Source organism: Centruroides vittatus, unplaced genomic scaffold (assembly GCF_030686945.1).
Source record: "Centruroides vittatus isolate TY-2023 unplaced genomic scaffold, ASM3068694v2 contig_694, whole genome shotgun sequence".
Taxonomy (NCBI): domain Eukaryota; kingdom Metazoa; phylum Arthropoda; class Arachnida; order Scorpiones; family Buthidae; genus Centruroides; species Centruroides vittatus.
Window position 1 is genome coordinate 900,275 of NW_027122438.1, and position 19,367 is coordinate 919,641.

At 30.0% G+C, this 19,367-nt stretch overlaps 1 protein-coding gene across 1 annotated transcript in view; it reads right to left on the reverse strand.

The window, feature by feature from the left end:
• Mnn1 (menin 1) overlaps positions 1–19,367 on the reverse strand; it is a 40,036-nt gene that overhangs the window by 19,293 nt on the left and 1,376 nt on the right. Inside the window, exons 2-3 of the mRNA XM_067276452.1 lie at positions 5,983–6,135; positions 4,024–4,208 (exon numbers count right to left, since the gene is read on the reverse strand). Coding sequence (XP_067132553.1) covers positions 4,024–4,208; positions 5,983–6,135 — 338 coding nt within the window. The remainder of the gene's footprint in view (positions 1–4,023; positions 4,209–5,982; positions 6,136–19,367) is intronic.

Genomic DNA, 19,367 nt, shown 5'->3' on the forward strand with positions numbered 1-19,367 from the left:
ATTAAAAATAGATGTACATATAATTAAATAAAGTTTTGTTTTCTGTGACTTTAGCCACAGCCATCTACATATCTGCCATGCCTCAGACATAGTTTTTACATCTGATGTCAGTGAAGAAGATTGAAGATTGAATCTGTCAAAAGTTTAGAATGAGTTGAGTCTTTTTATAGTATTATCAAGAAATATAAAAATGTATACTTATTTATTATAGTATACATAATAGTTTTATAGTTCTACTTATTTAACATAAGTAGAACTATAAAACAAGTTTAAATTTTCTATTTTTTAATTTATAATTTGCTTGCTTTTAGGCATATTTGAAGTTAAACCTATCTACACCATGTGTTTGTTTTGTATCGGGTTGCCATTCAAATGATAATAATTACCATTATTGCTATATTGAAAAATATACTACCATATTTAAATTACCTTACAATGAAAAAAATATGGGAAAGAAAAATACATCATAAAAATTTCAAAGCAATAAAAATATTCCAATAACTGTGTGTATAAAACATTTTAATGAATGTTTTATTATAGATAGTGATGTTTTCATTGATGATAATAATGAAACTGTTACAATTAAATATGATAGAGTAGCATTAACTAAAGATGCATCCTACAATTATATCAGATATTGCTCCTCATTTAAATTAAATTCTTCCTAAGAAAAAAAGAGCATGAAAGATAGAGAAGAATATTTTAAAAAGCAGTTACCAACAGCTTGGAAACATATCTTGAAGTTATTGAAGCTTTATGAATACAATTAAAGAAACTTTAGAATTTATATCAAAAATTCAGTCAGATAAAAAATGGAAAATATGTAAAACTGAAAGACTGTTTAATGATATGTACTGTTGCTTCAGAAGATCATGAAACTCCAAAATTTGCAGCATGTATAAAAATTTATAATAATTTATTATATACCATATACATAAACAATGAAGAAATTCCACACAGATAGAAACAGTAATTATTATTTAAATTTATATATTTAAAACATATCAAACAATAATTTGATATGTTTATTTCTAAAACATATCAAATTAAAACATTAATAAATTATCGTAAATTAAATCTGAAAGTTGATCATAAGATTACTTGAAATAAAGAATTAAGTATCTTGAAAAATTTAAAGAAACTTTAGTCAATAATGTTAAGAAAAATAAATTAATTTTTTCTTAGAAAAACTGAAATTAATTGGAGTTACAAAACCTAGTTTAAGATTTTCTCATGATCTGTTTTATTTCTCTTTTATTTAAAATGTTTTTGACAAGTCCAAATTGTTATAAGGCTTTTTATAGTAAAAAACTTTTAATATTGCCACATCTAAGAAAATTAAGTAAATTAATCCAAAAACTGATTATAATATTTGAAGAGATCAAAACAAAACTCACTATATTAAAGAGCAATTTAAAAATTTGATAGAGAAACAAAAAGTAACAACATTATTAATAGATGAAATTTACATTGATACTAAACTATTGTTTAATAGTAGGCCTAATAAGATTTTTTGGAATGAATGTAAACAGCAACACTGTTATACAAAAAACTGCTTTCTTTTTACTGGAGAAAAAAAGTTATGATACCTATTGCAATTTTTTACTGCTAATTTCTAATCTATATTTAGATTTTCTCAGTCAGGAATACTTTATGAGTAATTGGAATTTTAAGGTTTTTCTAATATTCTAAATATTTTAAGATTTATATTGAGTGTACTCATGAAATAATTTAATCAGTCTTACTTTATTCTTAGTATATAATAATAATCATTTATAAATGAAATATGTGATATAATATTCACAAAAATATTATTCTATAATACTCATTTTCCAAAAATTTAATAAAATTTGACATATAGACAAAAATTTTTTCTTTTATTGACTGTCAAAAAAGACAGTCGATAAAAGAAAAAAATTAGTTTATTAAATTGTTAGAAAATTGTCTCTAGTAATATTCCAACAATAATCAACTAACATAAAAGGCATTCACTTTCTATAATACCACTTCTCCAGAGTGAGTACATCTTTATGAAAAATTTAACCATGTTCATTGACTACATCAGTGCAGCTTTGGAAAGTATATTAAGTAGTTTCTAGATCTGTACCAAAATTTCAGCATTCATGTAATTTGTAATGTGCATGTAACTGTAATATATCCACAAATGTGATCATGTACAACTTACAGAACCATTTGAGAAAGTTGAACTGTTTTGCACAGCTACTATAAAGCTATCTTGCTTAAAGATCAGAGAATTAACCTACAAACAGAAAAAATGCTATATGCTTCTGGTTTTGAAAGTTTAGAAATATGCCTCAGTTAAGTAAACTTGCAATTGCAGTATTGTAATTATCTCCTAGTAGAATAGAAGTTAAGACAAGTTTCCTATATTTTCAGATGATTCTTTGACAGAATAAAACCTGGAAATACATTTACAATTGAATTCCAACATCTTTCGTATTGTCAATGAGGTGAATCAAGAATACCCCCATGCCTGAGGAAAGTAATCAGGATTGTTAAGTTTTTAATGCAACCTATATTTTAGAAAAATAACATTAAAAAAAAATCATATATATATATTGTATTCAAGTTATGTCTATAAATGAAAGGAAGTAAATAAAAATGAGTTTTATTTAATTCCTAGTTTTATGTTATATTGCTCATTTCTCAAATTACTGAAAAATGTAAGCAAATTTAACAAAAAATGCATATTTTGCTTTTTTTCATATGTATCACTAAATAATGTGCACTTAAAATTAGACAATTCTGGTCACTTTAGTCATTACAGAATACAATATATATATATATATATTGTATAAAATAAATTAAATAAATAAATAAATAAATATATATATATATTCATTTTAGATTGTTTTGATCAGAAATGATCAAAACACAAGAGCCTTTTTAAACAATCTATATACAGTGGTGCCTCGTATAACGTATGCCTCAAATAACGAACACTGCAAACAACGGACTTTCTGTTTGGCCAAGCAACGGACTGGCTGCGAACAACAAACTTTCTGTTTGGCTGTTACGTGACTTCGAGCAACGGACTGGCTGCAAACAAAGGACTTTCTGGCATAATTGGGGTGACTGCTCCATGGGTGCACTCTTTAATAGCGGTCGCTCTGCGTCTCTGCTACTACGGGAGTGCGCTGCTGTTTGTAGGCATTTAGGAACGACGGTGAAAGAAAGAAAGATGGCGGCGCCCGCACTATCGATAGTATCGTGATGGAGGAATCTATAATTCTAAAATATGAGCTTTAAAAGGCAAAAGAAGGGTCCCAATTGTAAAATTTAACCATAAAATGGATTTGTTGTTGAAAGAGCATTCAAAATAGCCTTGAAAAAAAATTTGTAAAGACACTTACATCACCATGTGCGCTAACTTGCGCTTTCACAATTTCTAAATTTTCATTCATAAAACCACATAATGGACCCGGAAACGAAACTATCTGAGCCATGGAGGACGCCATGTTGCTTTCCACCGTAAACTACTGCTACAAGTGGCCGTTTTTGCCGTTCGACAGCATGCACTCCCACCGGAATTTAGGAATGCGTTCCGCAGGAATTTTTAAATGGATGTCGCTCACGCAGAGTTACGCGGAGGAATAAAAGAACACATCCCATGTTCATTTTTTTACGACACAGTATGGTTATTTTATGCTGCGGAATGAATTAGATGTTTTAACATGTATTTCTATGGGAAAATGTGTTTCGTATAACGGATGTTTCACTTAATGGACGTGCACCTGGAACAGATTAAGTACGTTATATGAGGCACCACTGTATATGTAATTCTTTTGTTAAAAATCCATGAAAATAATGAATGAGCTAATAAAATTTTATTAAACTTATGAAATACCAATTAATTTTGTAATTAGTTTATTAAATTATATTATTTTATTCATTTTTGTATTTAGATTTCCAATTTAAATTTATAAAAGGCCTTTACAAAATCTAATTTTAATATTAAAGTATAATTAAATTTTCTCAATTGTCAAATATCAAAATATTTACCTGTTGCAATGTTGCCAATTCCATACTATCTGTTGTTGCATTTATGGAGGGATTTATGCCAGAAACTAATGCTGCTACTTCTGTATGACGTGTGCATTTAACAGGGTAGCCATTTAAGTACAACCAAGATTTTTCAGTACATCCACTTGTAACAGGTTGTCCTCTTTTATCTTCATTGCCCTTTCCTAAAAAAGTTAATCATGATAGTAATCATAGTATATGTTTTTTAATTACTTTTAATTATTTAAAATATAAAATTATACACACATGTAATATTATAGTTTTAATATAAAAAGAACCATTCTTTTGCTTTTTAATATTTTCTGATGAAACAGTTTATTCATCTGTATCAGACCATCCTTATGTCTTCCAGCAATACTTTCTATTAGAAATAAACAGTTTTTGTCTAATGTGTGGGCCTGCTTCAGGTTCTACACTTTTAAATTGAAGTATACTGAGTGTTCCACAATTGGAATTGTGAAACATTCAGTAGACTCAGTAAACAATATTTAAACTAAAATATAACATATTACATTTTTGTTCAAATATTTTTATAACTTTATATATTCACATATCTAATTATTTTTATTTAATTCAATGTATTAGATTTTTTTAAATAACATTTGAAAAATTTAACAAAGATGTCAGTTTAAATGTTGGAACATTCCAATTGTGGAACACTCAGTAAACTGTCCAAACCAAAAGCAGACTAATCTAAAACAGACTCATAAGCAGAATCTAAAGCAAACTCATACACTACACCAAAAACATTTATTTCTAGTACAATATTCCTGGAAGACATAAGGAAAGTATGATATTGATTAATGTTAAGATAAGTTCCAGCATTGAAATCCATCCATTAATTATATATACAATTATTGAGCTACTTTTGACTCCCTCCCTCCATGTACAGTGATGTACTTTTGGCAAACCTCCTCCCCTTTAAACAGTTTGATACAATTCAAGATACAATAGTTCGTGGACCCCTCTAACATAGAATAATTCATAATTTATATCTATATAAATAAAATATTGATAATGACAAACAAACTGCCAGGTTATTAGTCAGGCTGCTTTAAATCAAATCATTAAATTAGCCTTGTTATAGCCTAATTCATAATCCAGCAGTTCTTTGGCATTATCATCAAATCAGGTTGTTGTATATGTTATTGTATAAAGCAGTGGTCCCCAACCCTATGCCCGCGGGCACCATAGCGCCCGCTGATCGTTTTACGTGTGCCCGCCGCTGTGCGACCACGATAAAAATAAAAATGTTTCAGTTTTCAATAAAATGCTATGTAAAAGTTTTTTCGTTTTTAACGATTAACCACTCAAAAGTAGAAATGGCGTCCAACACAGATAAAAGCACAAAGCGAAATGCGACCCAACCCTTTTTTCTTCCTCCGCCAAATCTTCACCAACCAAATTCCCATACCTGAAATGAAATAAACTGATCCGTTCCGAATATCATAAAATCAAAGTACAGACCACGACTTACAAATGAACACCTTGACAATCGCTTACGAGCAGGAATATCACCATACTCTCCTAATTACGAAGCAATGGCCAATGAAATGCAATGCCAAAAATCACATTGACTTTCAAATTTATATTTTTTATAAAGAATTTTTATACTTTGTAGATTTTGTATGCATTGTTTAGTAATTAATTGTTTTGTAAAAATTATTGTTAATAGTCTTGTGTATGCTTTTTTACATTTTTGGAATTAAATGTTTTCTGTACATTATGTGTATGTATTATTGACTATGTCCAAGTATAAATTCACCTTGAAAAAATAAATGGTGCCTGCCGTCCAGCCGCTATTCTAGAATGCGCTCTTAGGTACAAAAAGGTTGGGGACCCCTGGTATAAAGTATTGATTTTAAGAATAAGTAAAACCAAGTGTTTTCAGTCCCATATTTAAAACAATTAAAAATTAATTTCTTTTTCATAACTTACCATGCCAAGTAACTTCAGCTGTCTCATCACCTTCCTTTCCAAATGTCACCCAAGCATGGTCTTCGGATAAAGATAAGTGAACATCACCAAATCCCAAAGCCTGGCACGCAGCTACAACTGCATATGCAACACCAAAACAATCTAGCTTGTTTCCTAAAATATGAGATAACGATATAGTTAAATTAAGTTAATTTAAATATAAAAATAACTTTTATCTTACATCATTTTTGTTTATAATAAATCTCAATTCAATATTAAAAACAAATTTAAACTTTGCATATTAAAATATATCACTACGTATCATTAAGAAAACTTTCTGTACTAATTTAAACATCATTCTTACCAAAATATGTTCATTTTAATAATAATAATGAAATGTCATGTATCAAGTGAAAACTTGACATATTTTTCAAATTTGTTAATGAACATAAAATCCAAACAAAATTTAAAAAAAACTACTTCAAAATATTTATAAGTCTTTTTCAATTCTTATATAAACAATCATTAACATTACATAAATATTAATGTACACTCAAGATCATTTCAAAGTTGACATAGCCTGTTTTTTTGAACTTTTGAGGTATCATCATCTTATCAATATGTAAAAATTAAATTAACATTAATTTTACTTTTAGACTTAATTTTTCATTAAATCCATCATAAACTTTTGAAGAAATTATTATGTATGTTTTATAAATTATAAATTTGTGTTGTATGGCATAACCATTTCAAAGTTGACACAAAATAAAACATTTAGAAAGAGTCAATCAGAACTTTGCTGGACCACCTTTGGCCTGAATTACGTGAAGAAGTCGACTTTGCATACTGTTAATTAATTTACGAATGATATCCTGTCCAATTTCTGACCAAACCTTAAATAATTCTTCTTTGTACAATGATAAAGATTTTCTATGGCTAAGAGGAATATAGCAGTCTAATTTGTCCCACAGATCTATTAAATTTAAGTCTGGTGACTGCGGTGGTCATTCAAGAACTTTGATATCATTTTCATTGTAATATTTTCTGAGAAGCAATGCTGTATGTTTGAGATCGTTGTCTTGTTAAAAGACAAATTTATTTTCAATCCCCATTTTCCTTGCTGATGACATTAAATTGTCTTTAAGTATCTGTTTGTAATCTACTACTTTCATGTGATCGTGAATTTGAACAATATTGCTCATTTCAAACCCCAAAAAAACACCACCAAACCATTATATAAGACAAGTGTTTTATTGTTTCCATAGTTTTATTTTTATCAGATGCTTGATTTTTCTTTCTCCAAACAAATTTCCATCTTTTAGCATGCTGCAAGTCTTGTTTTAACTCATCACTTCAAATAACACGCTTACAAAACTCTAGGGGCTTGTCCACAAATTTTTTGACAAAAGCTAATCTTTTCTTCTGATTCACTGCTGAAAACATTGGTTTTCTACGAGCCATTCTTCCATGGAAACTTTTTTTATTTATTTATTCTTCTCTTAATAGTTGAAACACTGGCTTCAAGCTTAAGCTTTTCTTTTATTTTTTTAGCTGTTATAAAAAAGTTTTTGGTGATCTCATGAAAAATCATGGCATTTTCTCTTGATGTTGTGGCCTTAGGGCAGTGTTCCCATGGTAAATTTCTCACTGTATTGTTATTTAAATATTTGATCACTATTTTTCTGACTCCTCATGATATTTGACGCTTTTTTGCAATAATAGGAAAATTGCCATTTTTTCTGCTCAGGTACAATCTGCACTCTTTCTTCAAGACTCAAGACTCAATTCTCTCTTCTTTAACATACTTTCTTATTGATACTAAAAAACTATTTAATTGATAACTCTGGAATTAAATTTTGTGTTATAACCAATTTGAAATTAATTTCTTACTGTATTTACAATGTTTTCTTTGTTGTCAACTTTCAATTGATACAACAATATTTTACTTGTCGCTCTTCAATTCTTTATTGGTGAAACAAACTAATCTATTGTTTTACGCAAATTATCAAGGCTATAGCAATATGCAGAGTAGTTAACAGATCAGAAATGCATTTTTTTCCTTAAAATGTTAAAGAAAACAATTTTTTCAGTTGTCAACTTTGAAATGATCTTGACTGTAAGTAATAAAAAGCATTCTTAACTTTCTTAAATGATTTTATTAACTTTTTTGAATCTTATCTGATATAAATTTAATTCGTTAAATCTTTTGTTTGGAATGATGAAATTAAAAAATAAAAATAAATTTCATTACTTTAAAACTGCAATTAAAATTACAGTGGAACCTCGCTTAATGAGCATAATTTTCTCAAGAATCTTACTCATAATGCAAAACACCCATTAAGAGAAACAATTTTTCCTATATAAATTAATGTAAAATATGATAATGCGTTCCATACCAGAAACAATACTCAAATATTTTGTATGACATTCCTCAGACAAACCTCAGAAATGGCTTTCTTCAGAACTCCTTTTTCAATGTGGAATGTTTTGCATTTGTCTAGACTAAACTCCATTTGTATATCATTTGGGTATGTGTGTGTAGTTTGTAAGAGGTGATGAAGCTGATTCTGTGTGGATGCATAAAGTTTGATATTGTCCGTGTACGAGGTGTGATAATGTGAACTTCATTGTTTTCTTGTGTCTGATATTTTAACCATATTGTGTTTGGTTTAATGTGTTAGATAAAGGGTTAAGTGTAAAACAGAACCAAAGAGGACACAAGGAATCTCCTTTGGAAATTCCTTGCTTGATGTATATTTCATTTGTTTTTATGTGAGTGTTATGGAGGTTAAGGTGTAATGCTGTTCTCCAGTGAAGCATGGTAAAAACAAGAAAACTAATAAATTTTGTTGATGCAAAATGTGTGCAGCAGCCAAGTGTATGGGACACTGTTGAATGCTTTACTGTAATCAATGTATGCCATGTGTATGTTTCTGTGTTGCAACTTGCCTTAGGATAACAGAGTCAATGACTAGTAGTTCTCTGCAACCTTTGGGATTTCTACAGCAACTTTTTTGTTGTTCTGTAAAAAATGTCATATTCATCAATATAATTTTATATTTTGTTTGCAACGCAAGAGGTAAGAATCTTGTAAAATGTTGGAAGACTTGTAATTGGTCTGTACTAGGGTTTCTCAAACAGGATCCCGGTTGTTTTTTAACCCAGGAAATTTTTCTCATCCTGAGAATTCCTGCAAATTTCTTAAAAGTTCACTTTGTTCTTATTTTGTGTTAAGGTTGAGGAAATTTTGCAAATAGAAAGTATAATTAACTCAAACTGTCAGAATACATTTGTATTTATTAATTTTAAACCTACTTATTAGTTTTTTTGTAAATTTTTCCTTGTTATGGCATGTCACAGATTGTCAATAATCAATACATAGTCTATTTGTGGCAAGACACTGAAAATTCTTTACTTGTCAGAACCTGTAATATCTGGAATAATTGTGCTTATGCTGTCTTAATTTTAACCATGCCCAGTAACTTCAATAACTGCATAATGCCAGGTTGTGCAAATTTGGAAAGGATACAAATGAGTACGAAGTATACAAGTATAAAGTTTTTCTTCATAAACCTGATTATTAAAGACAAACGAACTGCTGAATTATTGAGCTATAAGCTTGATGTTTCTATTAAAGCAGCCCAGGTAGACAAATCAAAAATACTACAGAGCAAAAGAAGTACTACAATCTCAAAAACAAACTAGAAATCTTCCAGGTTACAAGAGAAAAAACACATATCATCTGACTTCTCTTAAATGCATTAAAGATGATTCCATCCACATGAATTGAATTGGAAATTGCATTCTTGGTAGCAGGAGTTTTAGTTAGTTAAATAAGAACCAGATCGAGTGATTGGAGTATTGACCATCTTTGCTTTTTAAAATCTTATTATAAAAATTTTCAATAATATTTTGTATTATGTTTTATTTAAAAAATGAAAATTACCTTTTAGTTAGAAGTTTGATCTAAGTTCATTTTTTTTAAATTTTCAACTCAATTCAAAGGCATTTTTGTTGTTGTTGTTGTATGCAGTTTCCAACAAACTTTAATAAATTTTTTCTATTTGTGAAAATTTCTATGTAATTCAAAGGTAATTTTTAATATATACCTTACACAGCATTATTAATATGATTTTGGAGGTTGCAGAATGTATTAAATTATTACTTTAAAAAATGAAAAATAATTATATCATTTGATTTCAAGACATTTTGTATATCTTAAAAATAATTAATTCTATCCCAGGATTTCCCAGGATCCCGGGAAACAGTTCACTTTTATCCCGGAAACCCAGAACAAGCAAAAGACTGGTAAATGAGAAACACTAACCTGTACTGTGCAGAGTCTTTGGTATTATTGTCTTTTTAGTTTCATGTAGGTGATGACTCTACATGAGAAAATTTGGCATGTCTTGTGGATTGCTGATAATGTGAGTTAAACGTTTAGCTAGTTCCTGGTTCAGGGATGTGAATTTTTTGTACCGGAAATTGTGAATGTTGTCTATGCCAGGTGTTGTCCAGTTGTGTGCTTTCTGCATTGTGCAATGGATATCTTGTGTATTTATAACACAATATATACTAGGTGTGTCCTGCATGTCTTTACTTTCCTCTTCAATCCAATCTGCATCAGCACTGTGCTTGACAGCAGTAGACTAAAGAGAAAACCAATAATTTGTGAGTTGTTCTTCAGATTGCATGCCATTGTATTAAGAATCAGTAGTGGATTTGGCATTAATTTGCCTGTAGAAGAGTTTTTCATTATTTGTGAATAATTTATTTTGTTGTTTCTGTACAGAACAAATTTTGTATTGTTTGAGTCATAGTGCTTTGTCTGCAAATTTTTGTTTGTGTGTGTCAACATACTCTATGCTATGGACACTGTGTTGTTTGTTCTTTGTGTGTGTTTTAATTTTCTTGATAAATTTTTTAATTCTTTTGTTAATTTAGGTGTTGTTTTGTTATTAGCATATTGTGTCAGCCTGCCTAGCTGCTGTCTAATATTGTTTATTTGTATTTCTATTCTTCTTTGCCAGGTAGGCTTCTGAAGTGTTTTTGTACTCTTTTCTAACTGTATTTAAATAATACATAAACCTCAACACAAAAATCTTTAAAAATGCAGAATAGAAATCAGAATCATTTGATTTTTCTGTTCCTGTGGAAGGCCATTCAAACTGGCTGAAAACGTTTGAAAAAGTGAATAAAAAGGCTGCATTTTTAAAGGTTTTTGTGTCGAGGTTTGTGAAGTGTTTTTGATTTGTGAGCTTCTGTCTGTGGATGCAGTTTTAGTCCACAGTAGGTCACTACTGTGACTGCACCAGCATAGTCTAGTGTATGGATGTTTGAGAGTGTAGAAATAGAATGAGTGCAATCTGACAATATGCAAGTGTTCACATAGTATAGAGTTTTCCCTATTAGTTTAGAAGTGTTGATTTTGGGAATGAATGGCCAATGTGCAGGGTCAATGCCTGCAAATTTAATGAGTACTCTTGGAAAATAAGAAAATATACATTAAACCTGAATCTATTTCAGGCAATGAAAAAGGGTTGAGGTTGTTAGCATCAGTGAAAATAGTGGTGTTAGGAACAGTATTGTCAATGCATGTTTCTTGTTGATCCTGATGGATTATGTGATTGTTGTTCATGTTGGACATATTTGTTTGTTAATGTAATCTTTCTGTAATTTGTTGTTTGATATCTTCTAGTATTGTTTGTGGTGTAAGGTTGTTATATATAATTGTTTTTTTTTTTTTTATCAACAACAACTCTTTGTAGAGTGACTGTGGGATGAGGATAATTCTGAGAGCAAGTGATCTAACTGCTGTCTATATGCCGTCATGGCTGTTTTGAGTTTTGTGATGGTGTAGTAAGTACGGATGATAAACTCATTCATTTTTGATGTTCATTTCATCTGTTGGCATGGTTTACCTGCCTGAGTGGTCTGTGGCTGGACTGCCTCAGAAACATCAAGGTTTGGCTTATTTCCCAAAACTGGTGTGGGCATTGCAGTAGCCATACTTGGGCCAGAGCTGCTTTCACCACTGGAGGCCAAGGGAGACTGTGACATATTTTTTTGAATGTGAGCCTCTTCCTAACTCATGAGCACAGACCTCATTAACCTGGGCAATGTCTGACCAAGTATTAGCCTTGGATCATGTTATCACCTTGGTTAAATCTCAACAGATGTAGGTTTAGTCATTCTTGGCTTAATTTGTCCCCTCAGACCTCACTGGCATGGATGACCCTACCAGGAACAGGTGCTCCAGCCAGCATATCTGTGTGGTTCATCAGAATTACTGAGCTCTCTCACCACAGCAAGGTGGTGACTGGCAAGAGAGTTATTATTATCATTACTATTATTATGTTTGGTTTAATAAGTTATACTCAATTCACACCAGTGACTGTGTACTATGCCAAACCAGAGTCAAGGCATAGTAATCAAGACAAGACAAAAATTAAATAAGTGTGTCAGTGTGTGTGTCTGTATTCAGGAATTTCCTAACAACATGACATGTATTCAATGTAGTGGTCTTCTGTAGTGTGATGTATGTGTTGCTATTCAATTGTAATGTTCCCAGGCTTTTGCATAGTGTGTGTGTGAGATATGACATCTGTAGAGGAGAGAACGACAGGCACAATAAGCATCCTATCCATTCTCCACAGAGGTGTTATTTCCTGGGCAAGTTCTGTGAAATTGCTGATGTTTTCAGTGCATGTGTTTTGTACATTGTGAGTGTTTGGAATGGATATGTCTATAAGGTATGTGATTTTATTGTGTTTGTCAATAAATATGTCTCACTAACCTTATATAGCTTTGCAGAAAATTTAGAAAGTATTACGAACGTTTTCGACCCACTTTCTAGGGTCTTCTTCAGGTGTTCTATAAATTTTTCTTAGTTTTATTCTAATTTTTAAAATTTCCTAGAAAGTGGGTCGAAAACGTTTGTGATAGCCTACTTTCTAAATTTTCTGCAAAGCTATATAAGGGTAGTGAGACATATTTATATTATAGCTTTGTTCTTTGGATGAAGTGTTTGTCAATGAGTGTGATGTCTGGTCTGTTGAGGTAAATTGTTTTATTTGTAATTATGGCTGTATCGTAGTACATTTTGTGAGTGTTATTTTCCAATACTGTTTGTGGGATGTATTTGTAGTAAGGTTCATGGATATCTAATAATTTGAGTTTCTTTGAAGCTCTTGGTGTATTATATTTGCTACTTGATTATGTCTATGTAAATAATCTGTCTGTGCCAACAGCTTGCAACCAGAAATGATGCATTGTATAGTTTCTGGCATGATGTGACATTTTCTGCATGTGTCATTTGTGAGTGTTGTATCTTTGAGTATGTGTTTTCTGTAGGTTTTAGTATTTATGACCTGATCCTGACAATCATGAATCCTCCCCAGAGGCATCCCTGAGCTAACCAGCTGTTTGACGCAGTTTTGTCAACAAAATCCTGGGACAGGTCGTAGGGATGCTTGCCATGGAGTTCCTTTAAAACCCACAATTGCTTAATGGTGTCTATGTTTTTTATATGTTATGAGTGTAAACTTAATGGTGTGTTATTTGAGTCTGCTAGAGTTACTGTTTTATGTAACTGTGATGTTTCTTGTTTTTTTGTAGAAAAACTCTCGCAGTGTCTGTATTTGTTTGTAGTGAAGGTTAACTATGTCAATCAGGCCACGTCCGCCATCTTTACATGGAAGGGTTAATCTTTCTATGGCGGATTTAGGATGATGTTGTTTATGCTTAGTAAGTGTTCTTCTTGTTTTCCTTTATAATTGCTCAAGATCTGTGTGAGTCCAATGTATAACTCCAAAAGAATAAGGGAGTACTGGGATGACATATGTGTTTATTGCTTTAACTGTTTTTTTTTTTGCATTTAACTGTGTTCTGAAAATAGCATTTAACTTACTTTGGTATTCTTTAATTAATCTTTGTTTTATTTGTTTATGTTCTGTTAGTTTGGCCTGTTGGAGTCCTAAATACTTGTAGAACTTGTAGTTTTTTCACGTCCTCTTCCACGGATTCAATAACATCTCCATTTCCAAATATAGCCTTTCTTTGGGACTCCTTTTTCTATGTGAAGTGTTTTGCATTTGTCTAGGCCAAACTCAATTTGTATGACCTTGGAGTATGAATGTGTGATTTTTAGGATTTGAAAAAGTTGTTTTTGTATGGATGCATAAAGTGGGGATGTAACAATGTAAACTGTGTTGTTTTTTCGTGTCTGATATTGTAAACATGTGTGTTGATTAACATGTTAGATATTGGGTTTAGGGCTAAACATAACCAGAGAGGACTCGAGGAATCTCTTTGAAAAATTCTTTCCTAATGAATATTTGGTTTGTTTGGATGGAAGTGTTATGAATCCCGAGATATAGCGTTGTTCTCCAGTGTTGCATAGTGTTTTGGAAGAATGAAATGAGTGATGGTTGTATTTTGTACATGTGTAGAATATGTAGCAGACAACTGTGTGAAATGTGAAACACTGTCGAATGCTTTTCTGTAGTCTATATATGTGTATGTTTCTGTGTTGTTTATGTGCTTGCCCATAGAATGACTGAATCTATAAGTAACTGTTCTTTGCATCCCGTGATTTCTACGGCAACCTTTTTGTTGTTCCATAAGAATCTTGTGTTCTTCAACATGTTCATATATTTTGTTTGCAATGCAGGATGTCAATAATTTGTAGTGTGTTGGAAGATGTGTAATAACAATCTGTATTGTGTGGAGTCTGTGGTATTGTTATTTTTAGGTTTCATGTAGATAATGCCCTGAGTAAGAAATTTTAGCAATTCTTGTAAATTGATGATGATGTGTGTTAGGTGTTTAGCTACTTCCTGGTGCAGTGATGTAAACTTTTTGTACCAGAAATTGTGAATGTTGTCTACACCAGGTGTCTTCCAGCTGTGTTTTTTATTAACAGCATAGCAAATGTTGTGTATGTTTATTTCAGCACAGGGCATAGTGGTATGTTGTGCAAGTTTTTGTTCTCCTTCATGATCCAGCCTGCATCAGCACTGTGTGTAATAGCACTGGACCAAAGAGAAGACCAATAATTTGTGAGTTCTTCTCTGTTGGTGTGCCAGTGTGCTGTGTATCAGTTTTTGTTTCATTACCAGTTTGTAAAAGAGTTTTTTCATTGTTTGCAAATAATTTATTTTGTTGTTTTCATAGCAAACATGTTTTGTATCATTTGAGTCTACCAGGGTAAAGGATGATAATTGCAGCCTTTTTGGAAAATTTTTCAAATTCAGCATAATTCTGATGTGACATTTTCTGCATGTGTCATTTGTGAGTGTTGTATCTTTGAGTATGTGTTTTCTGTAGGTTTTAGTATTTATGACCTGATCCTGACAATCATGAATCCTCCCCAGAGGCATCCCTGAGCTAACCAGCTGTTTGACGCAGTTTTGTCAACAAAATCCTGGGACAGGTCGTAGGGATGCTTGCCGTGGAGTTCCTTTAAAACCAAATTCAGCATAAATAATTCTGAAGTTCATTGAAATAAATCATCTCAAACTATGTTACTAAAACATATAAAAACAATCAATTACACAGCCCAACAAATTTTGAATTATTTTCGTAACACAGGATAAACTGTTATGTTACTTCTAGGATGCTGATTCCAAATATGGCCATGAAAAAACTCAGTGAACAGTTTTTTTTATTAGACATTTTATTATTTAAAATATAAGAATACATTAATAAAGCACAAATGAATTTTATAAGAATTTACACAAAATGAAAATTATAAATCTAAAAATTTTCAAAGTATTTCTATTTTGATTTCATAACACATTTCCAAAGAAATTAATTAAAAAATATCATATTTAAAAAACAAACTTTTTTTAATCTTATGAGTTCATTTTTTTCTTTCATGTGTGGTAATGTCTTTGCTCTATAAAAACCAGTTGTAATCTCTTGTCAATGCAAAGTCCTATCATCTCATTTTTGGTATATCTTCATGATCCCAATGAAAATTTTTCCCTTGATTATCAGTAACTACTACTAGATTCTCAGGGAAAAACCAGATAACATAAGTGCATCGTCAACAAAATTCTGCAACAAAGTTTTTGGAATTCTAAAAGTTCTTCTACAAGTTAACAGTAGTTATTCTCCTTATGGTAAAAGATATAAAAGTTTTCCATGCAGCATGCTCTTTTAGACCAAATTTTTGTTCAAATTCATTGCCATTCAACTACTTTCTAATCTGTGAGCCAAGAAAGACATCTTTATGTTTACTATCCCTTAGAATGAGGAATTTTTTCTTCAAAAACATCCATCACCAGGCTTAATCCATAACCTTAACAAAATTTGTCACAAATCCTAGTTTTAAGTGGAATGGGAGCATAATAGGGTCAACTAAAAGCATATATTTTACTTTATTTCTTCCTGGAACAATACTTTCTCTTTTTTGACCCTTTTTTTTAAATTTTGTTGTATGGTGCTTTTCTATAGCTCTGCTGTCCCACAAAAAACAAACAGCAGTGTTTACTAGCACATATATTTACTAGAAATATTGAAAATATCAAGAAAACATGATGTATTGGGCTTTTTAATGACCATATCTGAAATCAACAACCAAAAATCAATAAACTACAGCTTGTTTGATTTGTGTTACTGAAGTCTTATAAACTAATGTTACCTATCGTGCATATGAAAGATTACTAAATTGCTTTCATATATTATGTGTTTACATAGTTATGAATAATATTTAGAATATAAATTAAAAATTCTAACTTTAATTTAGATTAAAAGAAATGCACAAAATTTTTATAAATCTGAGATATTTTATATAACAACAAATAAAAATCATTCTTGATTTATAAGTGCCCACTCTTCGAATTCCTGGGTCTATAAGTCTTTCGTTTGAATCTATTCTATATCTTCAATGCAATAAATTAAAACCAAACTTTCTCAAGTACTGTACAAATTCAGAGTATATTGCTGTAGTCTTCTGTACATATGTATACTGGTTTAGACAGAGAAGCAGCAATATCAGTTTATTGATGGCAGAATTATGAATGAGAATTTTAAGAAGAATAAAGTTATTACATCTTTTAAATATATTTGTTTACAATCATAAAATTTATGAAAGAAAAACTATCTCGCAAAAGCAAGTATTTTTGAAGACTTACACTTTCAACAAACCAACAAGTGCTAAACAATCAGGTGTCAACTAGTGATGTGCAAACCCATTACTTTTCAGTAATTGATACTCATGCATTCAGTATTCATTAATAATTACTCGATTATTGGTATCTATCCATTAGATAGTAGAGAGTAGATATTGATACTCATCTGCTTAATATTAGTTGCTCATTATTCAATTACTTATTAAGAGGTAACAAATATTGAATAGTAGACCAGAATCTACGAGGAGATCATAGGAATTTCATCTCATTGCACTCATGATTAAAACATTTTGTTCTCATAAGTATTGATAAGTACTTATTTCAAATATTTTGTCTGATAAATCAGAGAAATAAAATAAAGAACTTGTAACAAATTCTTACATTTTGAAAGCTAGTAAATCAGTGACTAGTTCTAAACTGTAGTAAATAATTTACATTTTAGAACTGGTCACTACACTACTACCAAAACTAATTTTATAAAAATAAAGATCTTATTTATCAATCAATTTTAATCTTGTATGTTATTTGCTTTAAGAATCATATTTTTAATATAGATAAAATTATTTTGGGACAGATAACATCTCATCTACAGATCAAAGCTTATATTTCTAATTAAATCAGCAGTTTTGAAGCACAGTTCAAACTAAAATAGAATCAGTTAGTTATCAATTCTATTTTACTTCAAATTGTGCTCAAAAGAGAAAATTTAATTAGAAATAAAAATTTTGATCTGAAGATGAGCTGTTATCTGTCTCAAAAAACATTTTATCTATCTAAAAATGGGTTTCTTAAAATGAACAGCATACAAGACCAAGGAAAACATTTATGGAGCCACTCATAAGAATAATCAATCAACTCTCATACTCCGCATTTTCTTGGATTTGAGAGTATTTAAAAGCAAGAATGTATCATTGCAATTTGGCATAATCTTGTGGAACAGAAATATCTCACCAACAACTGCCGTAAATCATCGGGTTATAGCCTGATGATTTACGGCAGTTGTTGGCGAGTTATTGCAATGCATTAGGTTTTGTAGAGATGTTTATATGTGGAACAGAAAATTCCAAATACTAAAAATAGAAATAATTATGTCTTAATTATTTCTATTTTTCTGTTTTTTATTGGTTATATGATTATTCAGCATTTTTAATCTCTTGACTTGATATTATTTCTGCAATTACAAAATGTGCAGACAAACTCACAACTGTTATAAATTGATATAAATACAACTGTTCAATAGCACAGATGTTAAACAGTTGCATTTATAAAATTTGTCTCTGCAAATTTTGAACTCTGCAATTATTTTCATTGAATTAATATAAATATTTTTTTCACTTTTTACTGAAGATCTGTAGAAATTATTTGAAGTGTTTATTTTTGGAAGTTGAAAATTTTAGTCTAATAGTTCTTTGAGAACAAATTATTTTAAAAATTGGAATAAAATATAAATTAGCAAAATAAAATTGAATTATTGAAAAGTATTTAATGATATATTAAAAAATACACTAAAAAGAAAAAAGTACGAAGGCAAATAGATAAATTTAGGGTACAAAAACCATCCATTACAAGATATAAGTATATTAAAAATTTATGCAAAACTGCAAATAAAGGAAATATAAATTAGATATAACTGACTTGCAATTTTTAATAAATACAATCAAAAGAAAATAAATCTGTAGAAAAAAGTTAAAACCAAATATTTGTATTCTATCTGGAGAATAATTCAAAACTATTAAATGAACATAAATGTCATTAAAGTAAAAATTAAAGCATTTAAGAGAGACAGACATAAATATTACATTAATTACTACTAGAAAATGAAAACAATTTGTGATATGATATATTAAATGAAATAATGAAATTTTTTAGAATGAGATTAGAAATAACAACATATAGTCTAGGACTAAGCATTAATGTTTATAAAAAAATTTTGAGATAATAAAATATTTATTGCATAATAAAATGATTAAGAGATGCAAAGACTCATAAAAGTGTTATACATGGCTAGTTAAAATGCAATTTAAAAAGAAAAAGCAACATTATATTAGATTGTGATCTTGTTAATTGAATTTGAATAGCATTTCTTCACATGCAATCTTATTTTCTTGTATTAATTTTAATATGACTATTAATATTAATACAAAAAAAAGTTCAGCTAAACAGTGGTTTATTTTTGTAGAATCTTCATCGAACAAAATTTATATTAACAGTTTCAAGTATATAATAATATTTCTTCATTAGCATTTACTATATTTAAGTACATAACACAAA